General features: G+C 40.0%; 3 protein-coding genes across 6 annotated transcripts; all 3 read right to left on the bottom strand.

The window, feature by feature from the left end:
• Window positions 1-509: 509 nt before the first annotated feature.
• On the bottom strand, window positions 510-6,055 carry LOC103333494 (cellulose synthase-like protein D3). Of its 3 annotated transcripts, none has more exons than XM_008236341.2 (4): window positions 5,513-6,055; window positions 3,919-4,824; window positions 2,693-3,500; window positions 510-2,554 (listed from the first exon to the last, which is right to left on the bottom strand). In XM_008236341.2, the coding sequence occupies exons 2-4, from the start codon at window positions 4,788-4,790 to the stop codon at window positions 797-799; spliced, it is 3,438 nt and encodes a 1,145-aa protein (XP_008234563.2). In that variant the 5' UTR covers window positions 4,791-4,824; window positions 5,513-6,055; the 3' UTR covers window positions 510-796. The 3 variants fall into 3 exon arrangements, with proteins under 3 accessions (XP_008234563.2, XP_016650113.2, XP_088908876.1); XM_016794627.2 differs by having other exon boundaries at window positions 5,429-5,740; XM_089052750.1 differs by lacking the exon at window positions 5,513-6,055 and adding an exon at window positions 5,152-5,301.
• Window positions 6,056-8,608: 2,553 nt separating this feature from the next.
• LOC103333493 (Exostosin family protein) lies at window positions 8,609-11,861 on the bottom strand. The gene is made up of 9 exons (XM_008236340.3): window positions 11,292-11,861; window positions 11,035-11,208; window positions 10,604-10,761; window positions 10,371-10,518; window positions 9,935-10,050; window positions 9,711-9,849; window positions 9,448-9,558; window positions 9,183-9,251; window positions 8,609-9,044 (listed from the first exon to the last, which is right to left on the bottom strand). Exons 1-9 carry the CDS (start codon window positions 11,769-11,771, stop codon window positions 8,916-8,918), a joined length of 1,524 nt encoding a protein of 507 aa, XP_008234562.1. The 5' UTR covers window positions 11,772-11,861; the 3' UTR covers window positions 8,609-8,915.
• A 236-nt stretch (window positions 11,862-12,097) lies between these two features.
• LOC103333492 (Target of Myb protein 1) lies at window positions 12,098-15,474 on the bottom strand. Of its 2 annotated transcripts, XM_008236337.3 has the most exons (5): window positions 15,278-15,474; window positions 14,888-14,964; window positions 14,019-14,584; window positions 13,320-13,565; window positions 12,098-12,791 (listed from the first exon to the last, which is right to left on the bottom strand). In XM_008236337.3, the coding sequence occupies exons 3-5, from the start codon at window positions 14,535-14,537 to the stop codon at window positions 12,366-12,368; spliced, it is 1,191 nt and encodes a 396-aa protein (XP_008234559.1). In that variant the 5' UTR covers window positions 14,538-14,584; window positions 14,888-14,964; window positions 15,278-15,474; the 3' UTR covers window positions 12,098-12,365. The 2 variants fall into 2 exon arrangements, with proteins under 2 accessions (XP_008234559.1, XP_008234561.1); XM_008236339.3 differs by lacking the exon at window positions 14,888-14,964 and having other exon boundaries at window positions 15,278-15,450.
• Between the last annotated feature and the right edge of the window lie 643 nt (window positions 15,475-16,117).

Raw genomic sequence — 16,117 nt, forward strand, 5'->3', positions numbered from 1 at the left:
GAGTTCTTTAGGGACACAGTTTGCATGTGGGTACGACTTATGAGGCTTTTTTCTTGAATTATTCTTCTACTGCACTGCACCTTTTAAATTATTCATACCAGCGGCAAAATTTGTTCTGTTCAGAATTCAGATCAAAGTTTGTTTCAAACCAAAACGGTGACAGGTCGGAAGGTCGACTGGTCAACCTTGTGTTTCGAAAACAAGAAATTTCGAAATATCACTTTATCCGCCGCCCCAAAACCAAATTAACTAGTAGTTATGTCGGCCAGACAAGAAAATGTTTGGATTGTTGCATGTCGACGACTTCACTTTATTCCCCATCATAAAGTATAAGCAAGTAATAAATCGAATCCTGATAGGCAACAACAGAATGGAAGGAAACTGACAGAATTCATACTAACTTTCAAGTCGATCGATATCACAAGAGAAAAAAAAAATCCATAATTAATAATCTGTGCACCATAAACAATATAATTTTTTTTATTTTTAAAATCCTAATCTTCCAAGTCAAAGCGAAACATTCAAATGAATTCTCCATTAAAGCATCAAAAAAATGCCGGGAAACCTACAACATCCCTATGCGGCTATGCCTTTGTTGGTCCCATCCCATGGCATCATAGTACACGAGTCATACTCAAATTGCTCCAAGTTACTTGATTACTGCTGGACAAAATTCAAACAGGAACAAGAAGCACAACATGCTAGTGCCATCACAAAGCATGATTTAACTTGTTCAGGTATGAAACAAATAAAGGAATGTAACTGAACAGATTAACAGCAAAGAATGACCTATTTATTAGGGGAACTGGAATGATCCACCAATTTGGTTGGTACCAGAAGGTGGATTGATTGCCACCCAAAGAAGAGAGATGGTAATCGCAATGAGCCCCGACCATACAAAAACAATGGTGGGTGTCCTCCCTCGTCTCCCCATCAACCCTTTGGCAAAAGGATAGAGATGAGCTAAAACCCAGAAACTGAAGAAAACCCCGCCAAGTAACCGGCTCCACTGCGGTATCACACTGTATATTGTTCGGCTAAACCCAACTGCTATTGCAATTAAGTTGACCATCATGATTGTTATTGGCGGGATCATCAGAGATGACCATTTCACAATATAGAGGTCAGCAAACTCATCATCCTCATCATCACCACCTGATTTTGAAGTTAAGGTGAAAGAGATTTCAATCCCTGCAATAACTTTCAATAGCCCCTGAAGCACAGCAGCAAGGTGGGCACTAGTCCCTCCGATCAACCAAAACTGCTCGTTTCTCCACCACTCTTCTAGCTCAATGCCAGACCATTTAATCTCAAGCACAGCAAGCATGCATAGAGTGAGGGTGATGGTCAAAAGATAGGTCAGGAATGTAACATTGAGGCTCTGGACAATGAATTGACCAGAGAAGAGGGAAAGGGCCGGGAGGAAGCAGTAGACGATGAGGAAGATGGAGGTAAAGGGGTAAATACCCACATTGAGGTATGCTATCCTTTGCAGAAGCTTCATTCTTGGGCTGGCTAGGAGGGCATTGTTGCGAGAGAAGAATATCTCAACTGAGCCAGTAGCCCAGCGCAGAACCTGATGCAACCTATCAGTAAGATTAATAGGAGCAGATCCACGGAATGCATCTCGCTTGGTCACACAGTAAACTGATTTCCATCCTCTGTTATGCATCCTATACCCAGTGACCACATCTTCAGTAACTGATCCGTAAATCCACCCTACACGCTGTCCCCACTCAGTCTTGTCTTCATACCAGCAGGAAATGACACTGATCGCCTCTGCAACAGTAGATGCATCGAGAAGCTCACGAGGAATGGTCAAAGCACCAGGTGGGCGTCCATTCTTCACAGCTGGGTGATCTGCAAGGGGACGACCTTGGAACTCTGCCACTGGAATCGAATCAATGAGGAAACTTGAGTTCCCAAACCTCTTAGGCAGCAGGGAGAGATTCATCTCTTCATCGTCAGAATCACCCATTCTTAAGGCTCGGTTTTCTTCAGGGGTGTGAGCTACCGAGGAATGCTTTCTGCGACGAGAAAAGCAGCAACTGCAACAACCTGGGTGATGATCTTTTGACCGAGGTGGGTCGAAACCATAAAGGGAAATTCTACGAAAGAGGCATCCAGTTCCAACATAAACTGGGCCCTGAAGCCCATCAAGAGCTCGCATATTGACATCAAAGAAAACAGTGTTGTGATTGGCATATCGATCTGAAGGGTCAATACCCTCAAATCTCTGAGGAAACTGGACATAACAAAGGCGGTCACCTCCACGATCCATCATGAAGCACATGCCTTCCCTCATTGCCTGAGAGTTGTAAATATAATGGTCACAGTCGAGGTTGAGAATGAACGGGCCATTGGACATTATGGCAGAGGCTCGAACGAGGGCATTCATGGCTCCGGCCTTCTTGTTGTGATCATAGCCTGGGCGTTTCTCACGCGACACATAAACAAGCATGGGAAGGCGGATATCAACGTCAGTGAGGTCGATGAGCCTAGCATCATCATCAGCTCCATGCAGCGGTTCATCACTGGGAGGTTTTAACATCACCTGCATCAACAGGGTGAATAAGTGTTCAGCCCTAACCTTTTTTTTTTATTGGTTTAGTTATACAAGCAAAATATGTAAGAACAATCCCTCCGCAGTTAGACAGCAAAATAATATAGTTTACCAGAACTAGAGGAATACCTGTATAATACCAGCATGGTCACTCTTAGAATGCTCAGGTGAAGCACTCAACCAAGTCCCTGGCCAGTGGGTTCCATCAGCCATCCATGTTGCTTTGGGAACCTTCACACTCTCCACAGGTTCATCCTCTCTGTTCTCTCTTTGAAGCTTCATGGCCTTGATTTCTTCCCGAGCATGATAAGCATCTGACCGTCGGCGTATAGAGTCAGGCAGTCCATTAATCCGAACCTTGAACTCATCATATTCACGTTTTACCCTTCGACGATCCTTGACAAAGTCAGGCAGCACTTTGTTCTTGTATGGATCCCTCTTCAAATTGAAATAAGATTCAGGATTCCTGGGCTCAATCCTATGTTTACGGCAGAAGGGTACCCATATATTAGCAAAACTAGCAGCTTCTGCCATGGCCTCAAAAGTTAAAAGTGCACCTCCATCGTCAGAAACATAGCAAGCTAGCTTTTCAACAGGATAATCAGTAGCCAGAATAGATAAGATAGTGTTTGCAGTGACAAGAGGTGGTTCTTTATCCGGATCTGCAGTGGAGACAAAGATATCTATGCCTGGAAGATCAGATTTCCCGGTGGGGTTGTTGGGGCTAGGTGTTTCAAACTTCTCCTTCAAGACATTAAGATCCGTAGAACGATTGACTGGGCATAACTTGGGCAGTTGGTCAAGCAGCCAAGAAAAAGCAAACCAGATCTCACAAACTACTGACATTCCCCAAAGCCAGATTGCATCATTATTTGGGTGGTTGACCCTCCATGCCAAGAACAGCGCAAGGACAACCATACGAATAAATATTAGAAGCCTGTGAACACATAAGCAACAGAGAGCAAAAGGCAATTATTTTCAGGACAATGAAGAATGATCTCAAAAGGAATGCACCAAGTGTTCGCAGCTTATTTATAATCTCGCGGATCTATCTATCAGCAGGATAACATAAAGATGTAGCTCATTGTAGACAGTTAAATTTGGTGTGGTGACAAATAGGTCCAATGCATTCTCCAATCTCAAAATCAACCGCTGAGCACACAGCATAAGACTCTGTACATATGTATACGTGGATCTTCTTACCACTTAATTTAGAAATGCATCTGAATGAAATACGTGGAATGATGATGTTTTGAAAATGTAAAGTTATCATTTTGCAAATGAGATTGCCATCATAACATAGTTTACCTTCGGGGATACAAGGACTGGATAAAACGTAAAGGCAAGAAATGTACCTATACGGGCTTAGAATAGCTGCAGGTATCTTTAATTTCCGTGTGAGTGGCCTCCATGGTTTGTTCATCAACTCTGTTGGTTCAACGACTTCGTCATCTTTCCCATTTCCAAAACCGCCCTCCTTAGGCCATATGGCATTTCCATAACCATAAGTTCCCTTTGTTTCAAAGAGCCACCGGTTGTGATCAAAATCCCCAGTTTGACTCCTCATCAGCACTGACTTTGTTGACTTCATCAATGACAACCTCCTTTCATTTTTAGACATCCCGTTTGGAAGAGGAAGTGGGAGCGGTGGCCGTGCATTATCCACAGCCATTTCATCCAAATCTGTGTTTTTGTATGTTTCCTTGCATCCAGGGCAAATACTACCCCCTGTTTTCACAGCATCTGTATAGCAATCCCGACATATTTTGAAATCACACTCACAAGGAAGAATATCCACTCCACGTTCATCACTCATCACTTTTGCATCACATCCAGGAATTGCACATGATGACCCTTTAGCACCAGCCATCTGAGGATGGTTTGCTTCAGATTCGATCACCTTATCCATAAGATGAGCTCGCGTAACACTATTAAACCCACCTGTAAAAAGTGAATTCGACACATATTGCTCTTCAACCTTCTGTGAGATGGATGGATCCATGGGTTGGTTATCTGGGGTTGGTGGTATGTGAACTGTATAGTTCATAAAGTCACCACTCCCGAGTTCACTATCAAGATCATCCCTTGAGTAGCTGATGTAGCGACCAGAGGAAGTTCTCCGGCCAAATGTCACAGTCGGAGGCACTGGAGGCTTGTCATGTGCATCAGGCATATCAGAGTTTGATGATAGATTCGATCTGCTGGCCTTAAACGATCTGGATGCCATAGTTGAACCACTACCAGTTACTTATCCTTAGTTCCTGTTTTTTTCACAAAACAAAAGAAATTCAAACTGAATTAGCACAACTAAAATAAAATAAAAACGGATCTTGTAAAAATCAAAACTGAACTGAAAGCAACACGATGTAAAAATGTGATCCTCTGTCGAAAAATTAAAGGACACGAAAATTAAATCTTAAACGTCGTCTATACACATAAACTCAACAACAAAGATGCCAAACTCTATCCCTTTTCTGTATTTTCTCCACAGACGGAGTCTAGACAGTCCTCGTTGCAAAAATATTTAAAAGAGTAGAGAAGTAGCCGAGTAAGAAGGGAACAAATATCATCTATATGAATCTCCAGACCTTGTATCTGTCTGTTTGCGGAGAAAATGAGTAGAAAGAAAAGGGTATCAACTTTTCATTTCAAATTTCACGCCAACATAAGCATTTACTTGGTATATCGCAAATCATGAAACACCAAGTATACACTGAAAAACACACATCGCATCAACTGAGTAAAACCCAAATCATGAAACACCAAGTATACTCCAAAACCCACATCACATCGAGTGAGTAAAACCCATCACAAATCCAGTGTCACCTTTTCCTAAGCAACCAAACACAAACAAAAACTTTGTACCTTTTTATTTTCTAATGGAGAAAAAACCGGGCCATGTCTGAATCTCAGAGAGAGATCAAGCAGGGGAGCAAAAAAGGAGCTTACCTGTGTCTTATAAATGGTGTTGAAGTATGTATGTTTCAGATCTCTGGGGTCTGTGAGGCTGAGGCTTATCAAAAAGCCCCAGCAGCGAAAGTGAAAGGGGTTTGTCTGAACATGGAATGGGGGAATTGTTCAATTCAAAGGTGGTGAGAGTCGGCTCTCCAACTGTCCCTTGCGTTATCAAGTAAAGAGCAAGAGGACCCAGCAAGCAGCAGCATTCAGATACAACAAGAGAAGAGAACGAATGAAACAAAGAGATGACAAAAGTATTTGAGTATGAGTTTGGGACTTAGTCAGTCGTGAGGAGGACTAATAACCCATGATTGAAGGCTCTCTCTATTTTTTAATTATATTTTTATATACCCTAAACATAATAATAATACTCTGTTTTGTTTTCAAAAAAAGAAAAACGACTTGGTTAATAAAAATGGGGTTTTATACATTGTAAATACGCGGTGGCAGGTAAAGAGAAGCTTCTGGGTTAGAAAGCGTTTGGTTGCGGTGGATATGGCAGGCTCTCTCTCTCTCTCTCTCTCTCTCTCTCTCACACACACACACAGAGTCCGAGTTTTGGGTCATTTTGTTTTTGTTTTTATTTTCTTATTAAGAAATGGGAAACCTCGTCGTCTCAGGGTAACAGTGACTTTGACTCGTCTTGAGGAGCAGTTGTTTTGGACAGCAGAATGATACGAGTAAATTTAGGTTTATCGCTCGAAACTGGACAGGGAATATTTTATAGGAATATTCTACAAATGTATACTATGTAATAAATAAATAAACATTTTTCACCTTCCAAATTTAAATATTTCACTAATAAAATATATAAATGATAAAATCAGAAAGTTCATATAAAGAATGTATTGTATTGGTGTGTGTAATTTCTGAAAGTTCATATCAAGACACATATTTTTATTGCTGGAGCTAGCTACCGTGGAATAAATCTAATTCCAAAAGTGCATTCTAAAGCCAATAAGCTTTGAGCTTAATTCTACCCTCTTATCCTCTTTAAGTAAAAAAATAAAAATAAAAATAAAAGCATTAAACTATAAATTTAAGAGAGTGATTCTTGAGCAAAAGACCCACTAATATAGTGGTTTTGAACAATTATTTTTTTAAGCAAAGTCTTGGGTTTAAGTTCTAGATCCGTGTAGTGTGTGTGAGTGTGAATTTAGTATATTATTATCACTTTTAATAGAAAAGGTCCCTTTAAAAAAGCGATTCTTGATGGCTGTATTTGTTATGCGATGTTGCTGGATTAGTTGCGGTGCTGCTGACATGGTAATGGTATTGAAGTCGCACAAAAGAACAATAACATAAATCTTTGTTAGCAAAAATATTGATTAAGATTAATTCATAAATAATTAGTAAAAATACAAGGTACTCAATTCACCTTTAAATATATCGGTACAGATTTGATATTATTGCACAAGGGAGGGTTCTATGATCCAAGTAGAATTACCATAATACTATGATGGAAAAAAGGAAAAAAGAAAAAATAGCCTTATTTCTGATGAAGCAAAAAAGAACGATGAGCTGTGTTTTGAGCATGGGTTGGTCGACATGCTGTTTACGTGTGAAATGAAAGTTGTGCTTAAAAAGAAAAAACAAAAAGCGTGTGAAATTATAGTTGTCATTCATTGGACTGTCTATATATATATATATATATCTCTCTCTGTTGCATTGCACAGCACAGCACAGCACAGCACAGCACCGAGGGATAGGGGTAAGGTAACCAAAGAGATGGTTAAACTGTGGAGCTGTCGTGTTGGTGTATCTTATTCATGTATCAACATTGACGTGTAGCATAACACGAGTCATGTTCTAAAAATAATAATAAAGAAAAGAAATCTCCATCAGATAAAATAATTCTTTATTTACACATATGAAATTATTAAATACACTTATTATTTGTCATGCTAATTTGTTAATATTTTGCCACCTGTATTTACTCGTAAATAAATAAATCACCTTGTCACACCCACAACAATGCAATGTAATAATGTGAATTTCTCCCATATCATCTTTCAAAAAGAGCCAAAGAAAATATAAATGTGTATTTGGGCGGACGAGACGACCATGGTTGTCAATGCTATCATCATATCATGGTCGTGTCGTTTTCTGTGATCATTACAGCAATCTGCTATGACAACAATAGCTGTCAAAGTAGAGTAGAGGAGGTGGTGATATTTTTGCAAATTGGATTGGTGAGGCCATGGTCATGGACCTACGTACTACGTACAGGTGCCACTACGTACGTGTATACGGGACTTTGAGTGAGGAGGGTTTGATTTGAGAAAATTTTACATTTTTATGACGAGTGTGAATAACAACACATATCCTGAAATAAACCTAACGGGAACCGTTTCAAAAGCAGGCAGGCACGTCCAAGATATGTCATTGCTGTTGGCCCACCCCGCCGTGTAATAATGGAAGAAGATGGTGAACCGTGTGGGGCCCCACTCCCACCCTCTACGGCTTTTCTTTTGAGTCTTTTATGGCACTCCCGTTTCCTTCAACCCAACCCACCTCGCTCGTCGTAAGCGTGATACATCATCCATTTGAAATTCGAATTTGGGAGAAAGCGAGAGCATCTCACAACACAATCAATCATCCCCCAATAAAGTTTAAGTTTGCTTTCTATTCCAACGGTAACGCACCAGCCTTTTAATTTTATATTCTAATATATGAGGCTGCGCTCATCAGGCACAGCTCGCGTGATGTATGTACGGTGGATGTTGGGCCCAAAACTCGATTACATCCTCCATTTCAAATCACCCAAACAATTCCCATCTCTGTCTCTGACAAGAATAACGGCCCAAATATGCCGATATACAGCTCAGCTCAGGTTCCGTCTCCATTCTCTATCTATTTTAATTGTTTCGTTTATTTTCTTTATCAGATGAGATGGATCCATTAACCATAACTTGAGTTTAACACCAACAAGGCATATACCAAGCAGCAATTAGTCTATTATTACATCTCTACATTAAAAGAACATAACAAGACCAACAAGGCATACAAACAACAACTACGATATTTGTGTGTGTGTGTGTGTGTGAGAGAGAGAGAGAGAGAGAGAGAGAGAGAGAGAGAGAGATGTAATGTAACCAGTAACTAATTACCTAAACAATGGCCGACCACACCAATCCTATACCTTTGCTACAGAATCTTACGATTCTGCTTTTGTTTTGCCAATAATAGCCTTTTGCTACAAACAAATCATATAAATGGGATACAGAAGCAAATCGATTATATATGTATATAAGGGCAGAGTATTTCATAAATTCCACTATAAATAGATACCTTCTCACTACGGCCAAAAACACAAGAAGAATACATTAGAATCACCCTGCCCTACATCCATCATGCACAGAGGAGAAAGAGACACAGTAGAAAATAATTACAACTACAAGTGACCTGAGGAGGTTGTAGAGTTGGCACGTTTGCATTCACACATGCAGATGTTTCTCGACTCTTTCACCACACGTTGAGATCTTCGAGTGTGAAGTTTGATATTCACCAACTTACCAGCCATCTGTTGCACAACCAACAACGCTAAAATCAAACATTTCTAAACCACAGTTGGGCCTCTTATCTTTGTTTATGCAAGTGCATGTAAGTGAAAACAAAACTGGTTTGTGGGCCAACATTTTACGGAGCAAGAAAATCATACCATTCGCCAAACCAAGTCTTCTGGACCCAAGGGTTGAGCTGGACTGGAGTATAGGAAATGCCTTGAGTACTGGGAAAGATGAAATAACAAAATCAGTCCCCACAAAGACGTAGCTCGCTAGCTCAGAAAACATCCAGAAGCACAAGATAAAGAAACAGCAAGTCTAGTCAAGCAGGGAAACTAGAAATGCATCTCTAGTACAACCCCTTGACAAGAAATACAAATACAAAATAATAACATTCACTTCAAATATTCAGTCACTTACCTTGGCAAGATTCTGACGGATTTCCTCAATCTGAGCAGGGCGAATATTTCTAAGAAATGTTAAAAGCCAACCAGGTTGTACGGCATCACTGGAAGAAACAAATAAAGCTATCTGTAGGCAAAGATAAAAGGCAACTGTTGAGAACATTGGGTATAAGGCCAACCATACATGCCATGACACACGGACTTCGGAGCAGGCATTAAGCTGTGAGCAATTATCTACCTGACTAATATATCCTATACCCAATATTTAGATATACATACCTTTCTATAATCCAGTATTCCTTCAAAAGGAAGTTCCAGTTCATCACTAACTATGACTGGTATGCAACCACTAACAATGGCATCAAACAATCTAGCGGAGGATGGAGTATCACCAGCTGGACTCAAGCAAAAGACAGACCTGACAGAGAAATCAACTCAACTAAATTAACACAGGAACAATGAAATTACATCACCAAGAAGAGTGAGGATCCAAAAAAGTTTACTTGCGCATTCCTTCTTGAGCTGCTGCTTTTCCTCCCTCTCCTGCTGTCCCCTCCTCTATAGCTACACCCTCAGCACCACTTAGTTCTGCTACAAGTTTTGAGCGTATTTTCCCTCCCTGAAAGTAGAACACAATAAATTTACTACAAGAGCCTGAGATTCTTACGTGGAGAAATGGAAGAAGCTTTCTCCCGCATTGTTTCATTAATCCACTGAACGATGATATCGATTAACTACAACTAATGGCCTCTACATCCTATGCCCGGTTCTTTTGTCATTTAATATTGTTTTGCATGCACCCAAGCCTAAAGTCCTCCTTTAGTGTACGCGCCAGTTGCTTTAATCTCCAAAGTAAGTATTATATTCACTTCCAACAGGTTCAACACAATTCAATGGAATTTGTAGCAAAGAAATCCATTGAGAAATCAAAAGTCTTACAGCATTTCTTTTAAGCCGGCCACGGAAAAAGACCAATGTGGTTCTCTTGGATTGAGTCTCGGATATGCATCTCGAATCACAAAAATCAACATTGGGAACGTAAGGAAGAATTAGATCTTTCTCCAGAAAGACTTGTCCAGGTTTGTACCTAAAAGTAGGGCAAAGTAGAGTTAAACAGGTTGAATTTAGGGCTTTTTTTAATAAATAAAATAAAGATCCAGTGAAATAATAACCAGTTTCCGGTGGAGTCCATATCAGGAAGCAGCCAAATTGCATTCTTCATGAAGCGCCGAACAGATTTAAAAGACCAGGGATGGTGAACAGGAAGTATGTGATCCCTTCCTTGGGATCGGTTCCAGGCAGGCTGATCGGTGACCCACTTGAGAGCTTCCTTCATACACAAATAAATAACAACGATAATACTTAGATAAGCTAGCAATACGAAAGGGGTTCAAAGATACAGCACTCAAAGACTTAAATGTTTTTAAGCTTCAAAATAATCCATTAAAATCACAATTGAATACACCCCCCCTAAGTTAACCGTGCATTAATTAGAGTGTAACATAATAGTAACAGTGTGAGATACATATACAGGTAAGTATGATCATACGATGTGCAGCAATTAGCAAGCAATTAAGGGAAACCTTGGAGGATGCAGTCAGACCCTGTAAAGTGCTTTGCACTGCTGTTTCTCCAATAAGAAGAAGCTAATGGTGGTGAAGAATGGGATGTAGAAGAGGTCAGCCTCCTCCTGCCTATGCACTCTCACTACGCTTTTCAACAGCCTCTCCGACTCTGGAGCAATCAAATCCGCCCACAGCCAGTAATCAATGGAATGCTGCACAAATTAGGCCAGGAATTAGGAATTGAAATCAGAAGATTAAAACGGAATCAGTAAAATGTAAAAATAAAAAGCAAAACCTGTTCGATGAGGCGGTGAACGGGGCTGCCATTAGAGGTGAGATTGGAGGTCTGCCTGTAAGAGTTTCTGAAGAGCCAGAGGAGATCGAAGGTGAATTTGGTGGGCATGTCGTAGACGTAAACCCTAATGGGCAGGCTGAGCGGGTAGTAGGGATCAGCGTACAACCTCTGGGTGTGGGTCTGGAAGATGAGATCGTCGAGGTGGTTGGGTTGGTGCTGGGGTAGCGTTGTAAGGAGGACGGTGTCATCACGGCGGGATGATTTGTGGGCGAGGAGGAAGCGGTCGAGGGAGGCGACGAAGGAGGTTTCGGGTTTGTAAATGGGTTGGTGGTTTGGGTGAAGAAGAGTGGTGGTGTCGTCGGAGGGGGAGGGGCTATGAAAGGAGAAGAGGAAGAAGACGAGGGAGAGGGCGAGGAGAGCGAGAAGTAAGAGAAGCACCGGGGATTTGGATCTTGTCATTTGCTTTCCAGCTCCAGGCATTCTCGTTTGTTTGTGTTGTGTGATGTTTTCGTTTTATTTAAAGACGACACAACTAAACACGTTCACAATCACACCCACAAAATGTCGTCAATTGTCTTCGACTGCCGGTGCTCTTATACTGCTGCAATGCAAGTTGCAACAACAGTCTTGCCTCTTCAATGACATATTATTGAAGTAGGATTAGATCTTAGTAAGTATGCATTAGATTCCTATCACCGCTTGTATTGTATGCAACAATTTTGCCTCTATTATGTCTCCTAAACCTAATGAATGAAAGAGGTACAACAAATATATATTTTTTCTTTTTTCTTTTTCGTGGACACAAATAGAATAACATATTTTATTAGTGTCCATCAGATTACTGTGCATCCAAATTTGATAATAATTACTTTTACACAAAATGTTTTGTGTGCAGGTCAATGTACTGAGAAGAACAGGGAAGGAGAAAAAAAACGACAATTATGTTCATGAAGGTGAAATTTTTCAAACATCAAACTTCAGCGGCGTCTCCAATAATCAACATCTAAATAGCCTGGTATTCACCCCAGCAAAGCTCTCCAGTCCAAGTACATGGAATAATACATTTACACCCTCTCAAAAGCTGATCAGGTCATCCTTTGCTGCCGGCTGCTGTTTCTTCGGATCTTGGCTTCCTTCAGAAGAACTTACACCTTTCTTGCCAAATATCATCTCATCCAGATCATCCATCATGTCATCATGGCTCCCTGCATGGACCAGACCTCGAGAAGCAGCTGGTTTTCTAATCAAGGAATCCTCTTTCCCATGACTCGGTGATTCATCAGCCTCCACAGCAACGGGTATCATTGCAGGTTCTGGCTCAGTCGGAACTACCAAAGGCTTCATCAGTTCTTCATACTTGGATAGAACTTTATGGATCTCATCATTCACATTCAACGCTTCAAACAGCAAGGCCTCGTTTTCTCCAGCTGTCTCTATAATTCTCTGGACGGCGGATTGAGACTGACGACATTGTTGTACAAGTGTGGCTGTCAAGTCATCCTGCCAAAGGGACAACAACATTTCATCCATATCGCTTTTGATAACACCAGATCTAGTTCTTAGTTTCTAAACTTAAGTAAATAACTAGTTATTCTTGAACAAACATGTGTAATTGCATCAGAGAATATCTGCCCTCATACAGCACTATAATTCCTTCAGGATTTCTTATTTGTTGTCGGGCTGATATTATACAAGAGTTAAATTAACTTTGAACTGGCTATCACCATGGCAGATATTATCATAAAGTCAACCCAATGCCACTTGGCTCTAGATTGGATGGAACGTGGTCCTATGGAACAGCCTGGGTGGTAAATCGACCTATTCCAAAGGCCCATTAACGTTTGAGTACCGGTGGTGTCCTGAAAGTTGTCTAGCCAACCCTCGCCCCAATAAATTTTAAAAAAAGAGTAAAGCATATTGGTCTAGATAACACAGGAAAAAGGATATTGGTTTAAGAAACCCCATGTATTATCAAATTAGATATCACTCAAATATGATATGCAAGCAAGAAAACAATATAGAAATCACCTGTAAAGCATCTTGTTGGGTTGAAGAGGAGAAAACGGTACTAAGAAGCTCAATACTGTTTCTTGCAACATCAAATACTTCCTTTGTTTGTTCAGCCGTAAAGCCTTGCACAGGAATATCAAGCGGAATTTGCTGGGAAAGGCTAGCATCTGACTCTGAAGCTGAAACCGAACGCGGGGGAGTGAAAATTGGTGCCAAACTCTCATTGTCACGACCAGGGAACCGAATACCCCTTGATCTTAAACTCTGAAATTGTGATGGTCCAAGCATAAAAGTATAAATAGCATGAAACCACTTCTTTTAAACATCAGTAATATATAGATAACAACCGCACCATCCAGCGTGATGAAAGCTAAAAAAACTGTAGAAGACATTAGCATAAAAGCCACGGAAATTCTGAAATACGTTATACTTTCAATTTTGGGAGTTCCTCAATTTCTTTTCCAATATTAGCCTAGTGCGCCTTTGCACTGGTAAACTGGTTAAATTTTGTATTTCCTAATGAGCTGCAATTGTGCCTCAAAAGAAGAACCTTGGGCCAAATTGTGGTTGTATATTTTAAGTACTTCCTATTAGTCCAACTAAAATCAGGAGGAATAGAAGTGGATTTGGGTCTGTAACTATGTTTTAGTCAAGGAAGAACAAGATGTTATATAGATTTGACAAGATATGAAACTGGAACCAAAACTTTGAAGATACCTTGTATGTTTCCTCGTAAACAGGCAAATAGCGGAGCTCACCGGTCGATTCCCCCCATGCTTCGATCAGCATCAAAGCCTTATTGCGATTATTAACAACAGTCTGAGGATCGTCAATCAGCTTCACCATCTCATCAAGAACTCTTTCTGCAGCTATCTCTGAGAAAGCCTTCTCACAGTTCTTAACACATGTTTCAAGCAGTACTAGCGAGAGGTACTGGACCCTAGGATTCTTCAACATAATCCGCTTTTTTATTCCACGAACTAATTCGACACTGTTGACTCTTTCAGTATTGATCATGTCACAAATATCAAGATTCATAGCCCAGTCAGGCTCATCAAGCGCCTCTGATGTGGCATCTTCGACGATCTTATCTGCTTGGTTTGGGCCTTGGAAGAGCTCCTTCACCTTGAAGCTCACTGAGCTCAAGCCAGCGCTCATCTTTCGACCGACCTCAGACCCTTCGATCTTGAGGCGTTCGCCAAAAGCACTCACTTTCTCCATCAAATTGTCACTCATCTTCAGAATCCTGCTAACTCTAAAACAGAAACCTCCTAAAAGTTTTCCTGCAAATTTACCATAATGCTAATTAGTTGTCATCAAAGATGGAATAGATACATAATTATGTTTACTAGTTGAGCAGATGTAAGAATTTCTTATTTTGAAACCCAAACAAAATTACTTTTCGGGACAAGCCTGAAGATTAAGCAACCTAAACATAATTCTGATTTCTTTTTTTCCTCTTATCTTTCTTCAGAAACTCGAACCAGGTTGTTGAAATCAAAACACCGAAAGAACCATAACTATACCCAAATCACAACTGTTAAAAAGATGAAAGTGAAAGCATAAAACTGTAGGGAAAAATCGACCTTAATTGGCAAAAGCTGAGAACTTTTCTTCCCCGAAATCCCTCCCTTTTCCGCCCCTCAATTTTCTTAACAACGAACTGAAAGAGATGACAATATAAGAAGATTATTTCAAAAGATATCTAGCAGTGTATATAACTAAATTTCCAAAAACCCTAAAGAAAGCAGAAGATGGAACCCTGATGAAACTTTCTGTTTACTGAGACAAACGGTAGTAGTACCCGTCTCATATGCCTAGTTCAGGTCAACAATCATAAATCAGTTTGCTGTTTTCTTTTTTACTATGATGACTTTTCTTCTTCTGCTTTCTCAGCAACCAATCAAGTCAAAATAAAAAGGGAATCGATGATCAGACTAGGAATGTTTGATGAAGAAAAAAGGTTAAGAAATTACCTGTTGTCTCTTGAGAATTCGAGAATGGGAACAGAGATTGAGTAGTGGGTTGAGAACTTGAGAGACGGCAAGGCGCAACGACTCAGTAAAGTGAATATTTTGTGTAGTCTCTCTCCTTCCTTCCTTGGAGTTTCAGCCTTTTTCTTCAGGCACTTTTTTTTTCTCTCTCTTATACGTTAGCTTAGCCTTGCCTCAATATTTATTTCTGATATTGTGTTTTTTTAATTAATTAATTAAAGCTGACGGAGACGGCGTATGAATTTGAATAATGGTACGAGTTTGATTGACAATATTGGCAATTTCTTCGTGATGTTGGTGTGGTGATTATTAGTACCCTTTGGTGCATGAAAATTAAAATTTATTAACCAAAGATTAACATACAAATTACACGATTTACTTTGACCAAAAAAAAATTATACAATTTACATTACATTAAAAAAAACACTAGATAGATATTATGATCTAATATATTTTGTACTATTATTCCTATTGATCTAATAAAAATTTATCGCTTTTTTATCAAAAAATAAGACTTTGTCATAGATAGAAATAATATTTCTTATTGGGAGGCAAGGTGGCATTCGTTCGGCAGGAGGATTAATTAAAGCGTTTAGATTATATTCTAGTTTACCTTACATTACATGACGCAAGAAGAAGAAGAATAATACTAAGCAGTAGAAGATGAACAAAAATTAAGAAAAAGGAATAATGGAAAATGCTCAAACCGCGTGGACTGTTTTTCTTCCTTCCCCCAAGTCAGTAGTCAACGTCAAAGTTGTTGGGTAGAGCCTAGGGGTGGAGAAATCTATCCCCTTCATTTTATACCGTTTGATTTGGTTC

The sequence above is a fragment of the Prunus mume genome, linkage group LG5 (assembly GCF_029339155.1).
Source record: "Prunus mume cultivar Tortuosa linkage group LG5, ASM2933915v1, whole genome shotgun sequence".
Lineage (NCBI taxonomy): Eukaryota > Viridiplantae > Streptophyta > Magnoliopsida > Rosales > Rosaceae > Prunus > Prunus mume.

What these genes read in the sequence shown, in the direction of transcription:
- LOC103333494 (XM_008236341.2), bottom strand. Translation starts at nt 4,790, where the DNA reads ATGGCATCCAGATCGTTTAAGGCCAGCAGATCGAATCTATCATCAAAC. An exon ending in GCTATTCTAAGCCCGTATAG is followed by an intron (nt 3,501 to 3,918) that starts GTACATTTCTTG and finishes ATGTGTTCACAG; the next exon opens with GCTTCTAATATTTATTCGTA. An exon ending in ACCATGCTGGTATTATACAG is followed by an intron (nt 2,555 to 2,692) that starts GTATTCCTCTAG and finishes CTGTTGATGCAG; the next exon opens with GTGATGTTAAAACCTCCCAG.
- LOC103333492 (XM_008236337.3), bottom strand. Translation starts at nt 14,537, where the DNA reads ATGAGTGACAATTTGATGGAGAAAGTGAGTGCTTTTGGCGAACGCCTC. An exon ending in TTTACGAGGAAACATACAAG is followed by an intron (nt 13,566 to 14,018) that starts GTATCTTCAAAG and finishes TCACAATTTCAG; the next exon opens with AGTTTAAGATCAAGGGGTAT. An exon ending in CCCAACAAGATGCTTTACAG is followed by an intron (nt 12,792 to 13,319) that starts GTGATTTCTATA and finishes TCCCTTTGGCAG; the next exon opens with GATGACTTGACAGCCACACT.
- LOC103333493 (XM_008236340.3), bottom strand. Translation starts at nt 11,771, where the DNA reads ATGCCTGGAGCTGGAAAGCAAATGACAAGATCCAAATCCCCGGTGCTT. An exon ending in AGTGCAAAGCACTTTACAGG is followed by an intron (nt 10,762 to 11,034) that starts GTCTGACTGCAT and finishes TTGTGTATGAAG; the next exon opens with GAAGCTCTCAAGTGGGTCAC. An exon ending in GCTCAAGAAGGAATGCGCAA is followed by an intron (nt 9,850 to 9,934) that starts GTAAACTTTTTT and finishes TTTCTCTGTCAG; the next exon opens with GTCTGTCTTTTGCTTGAGTC.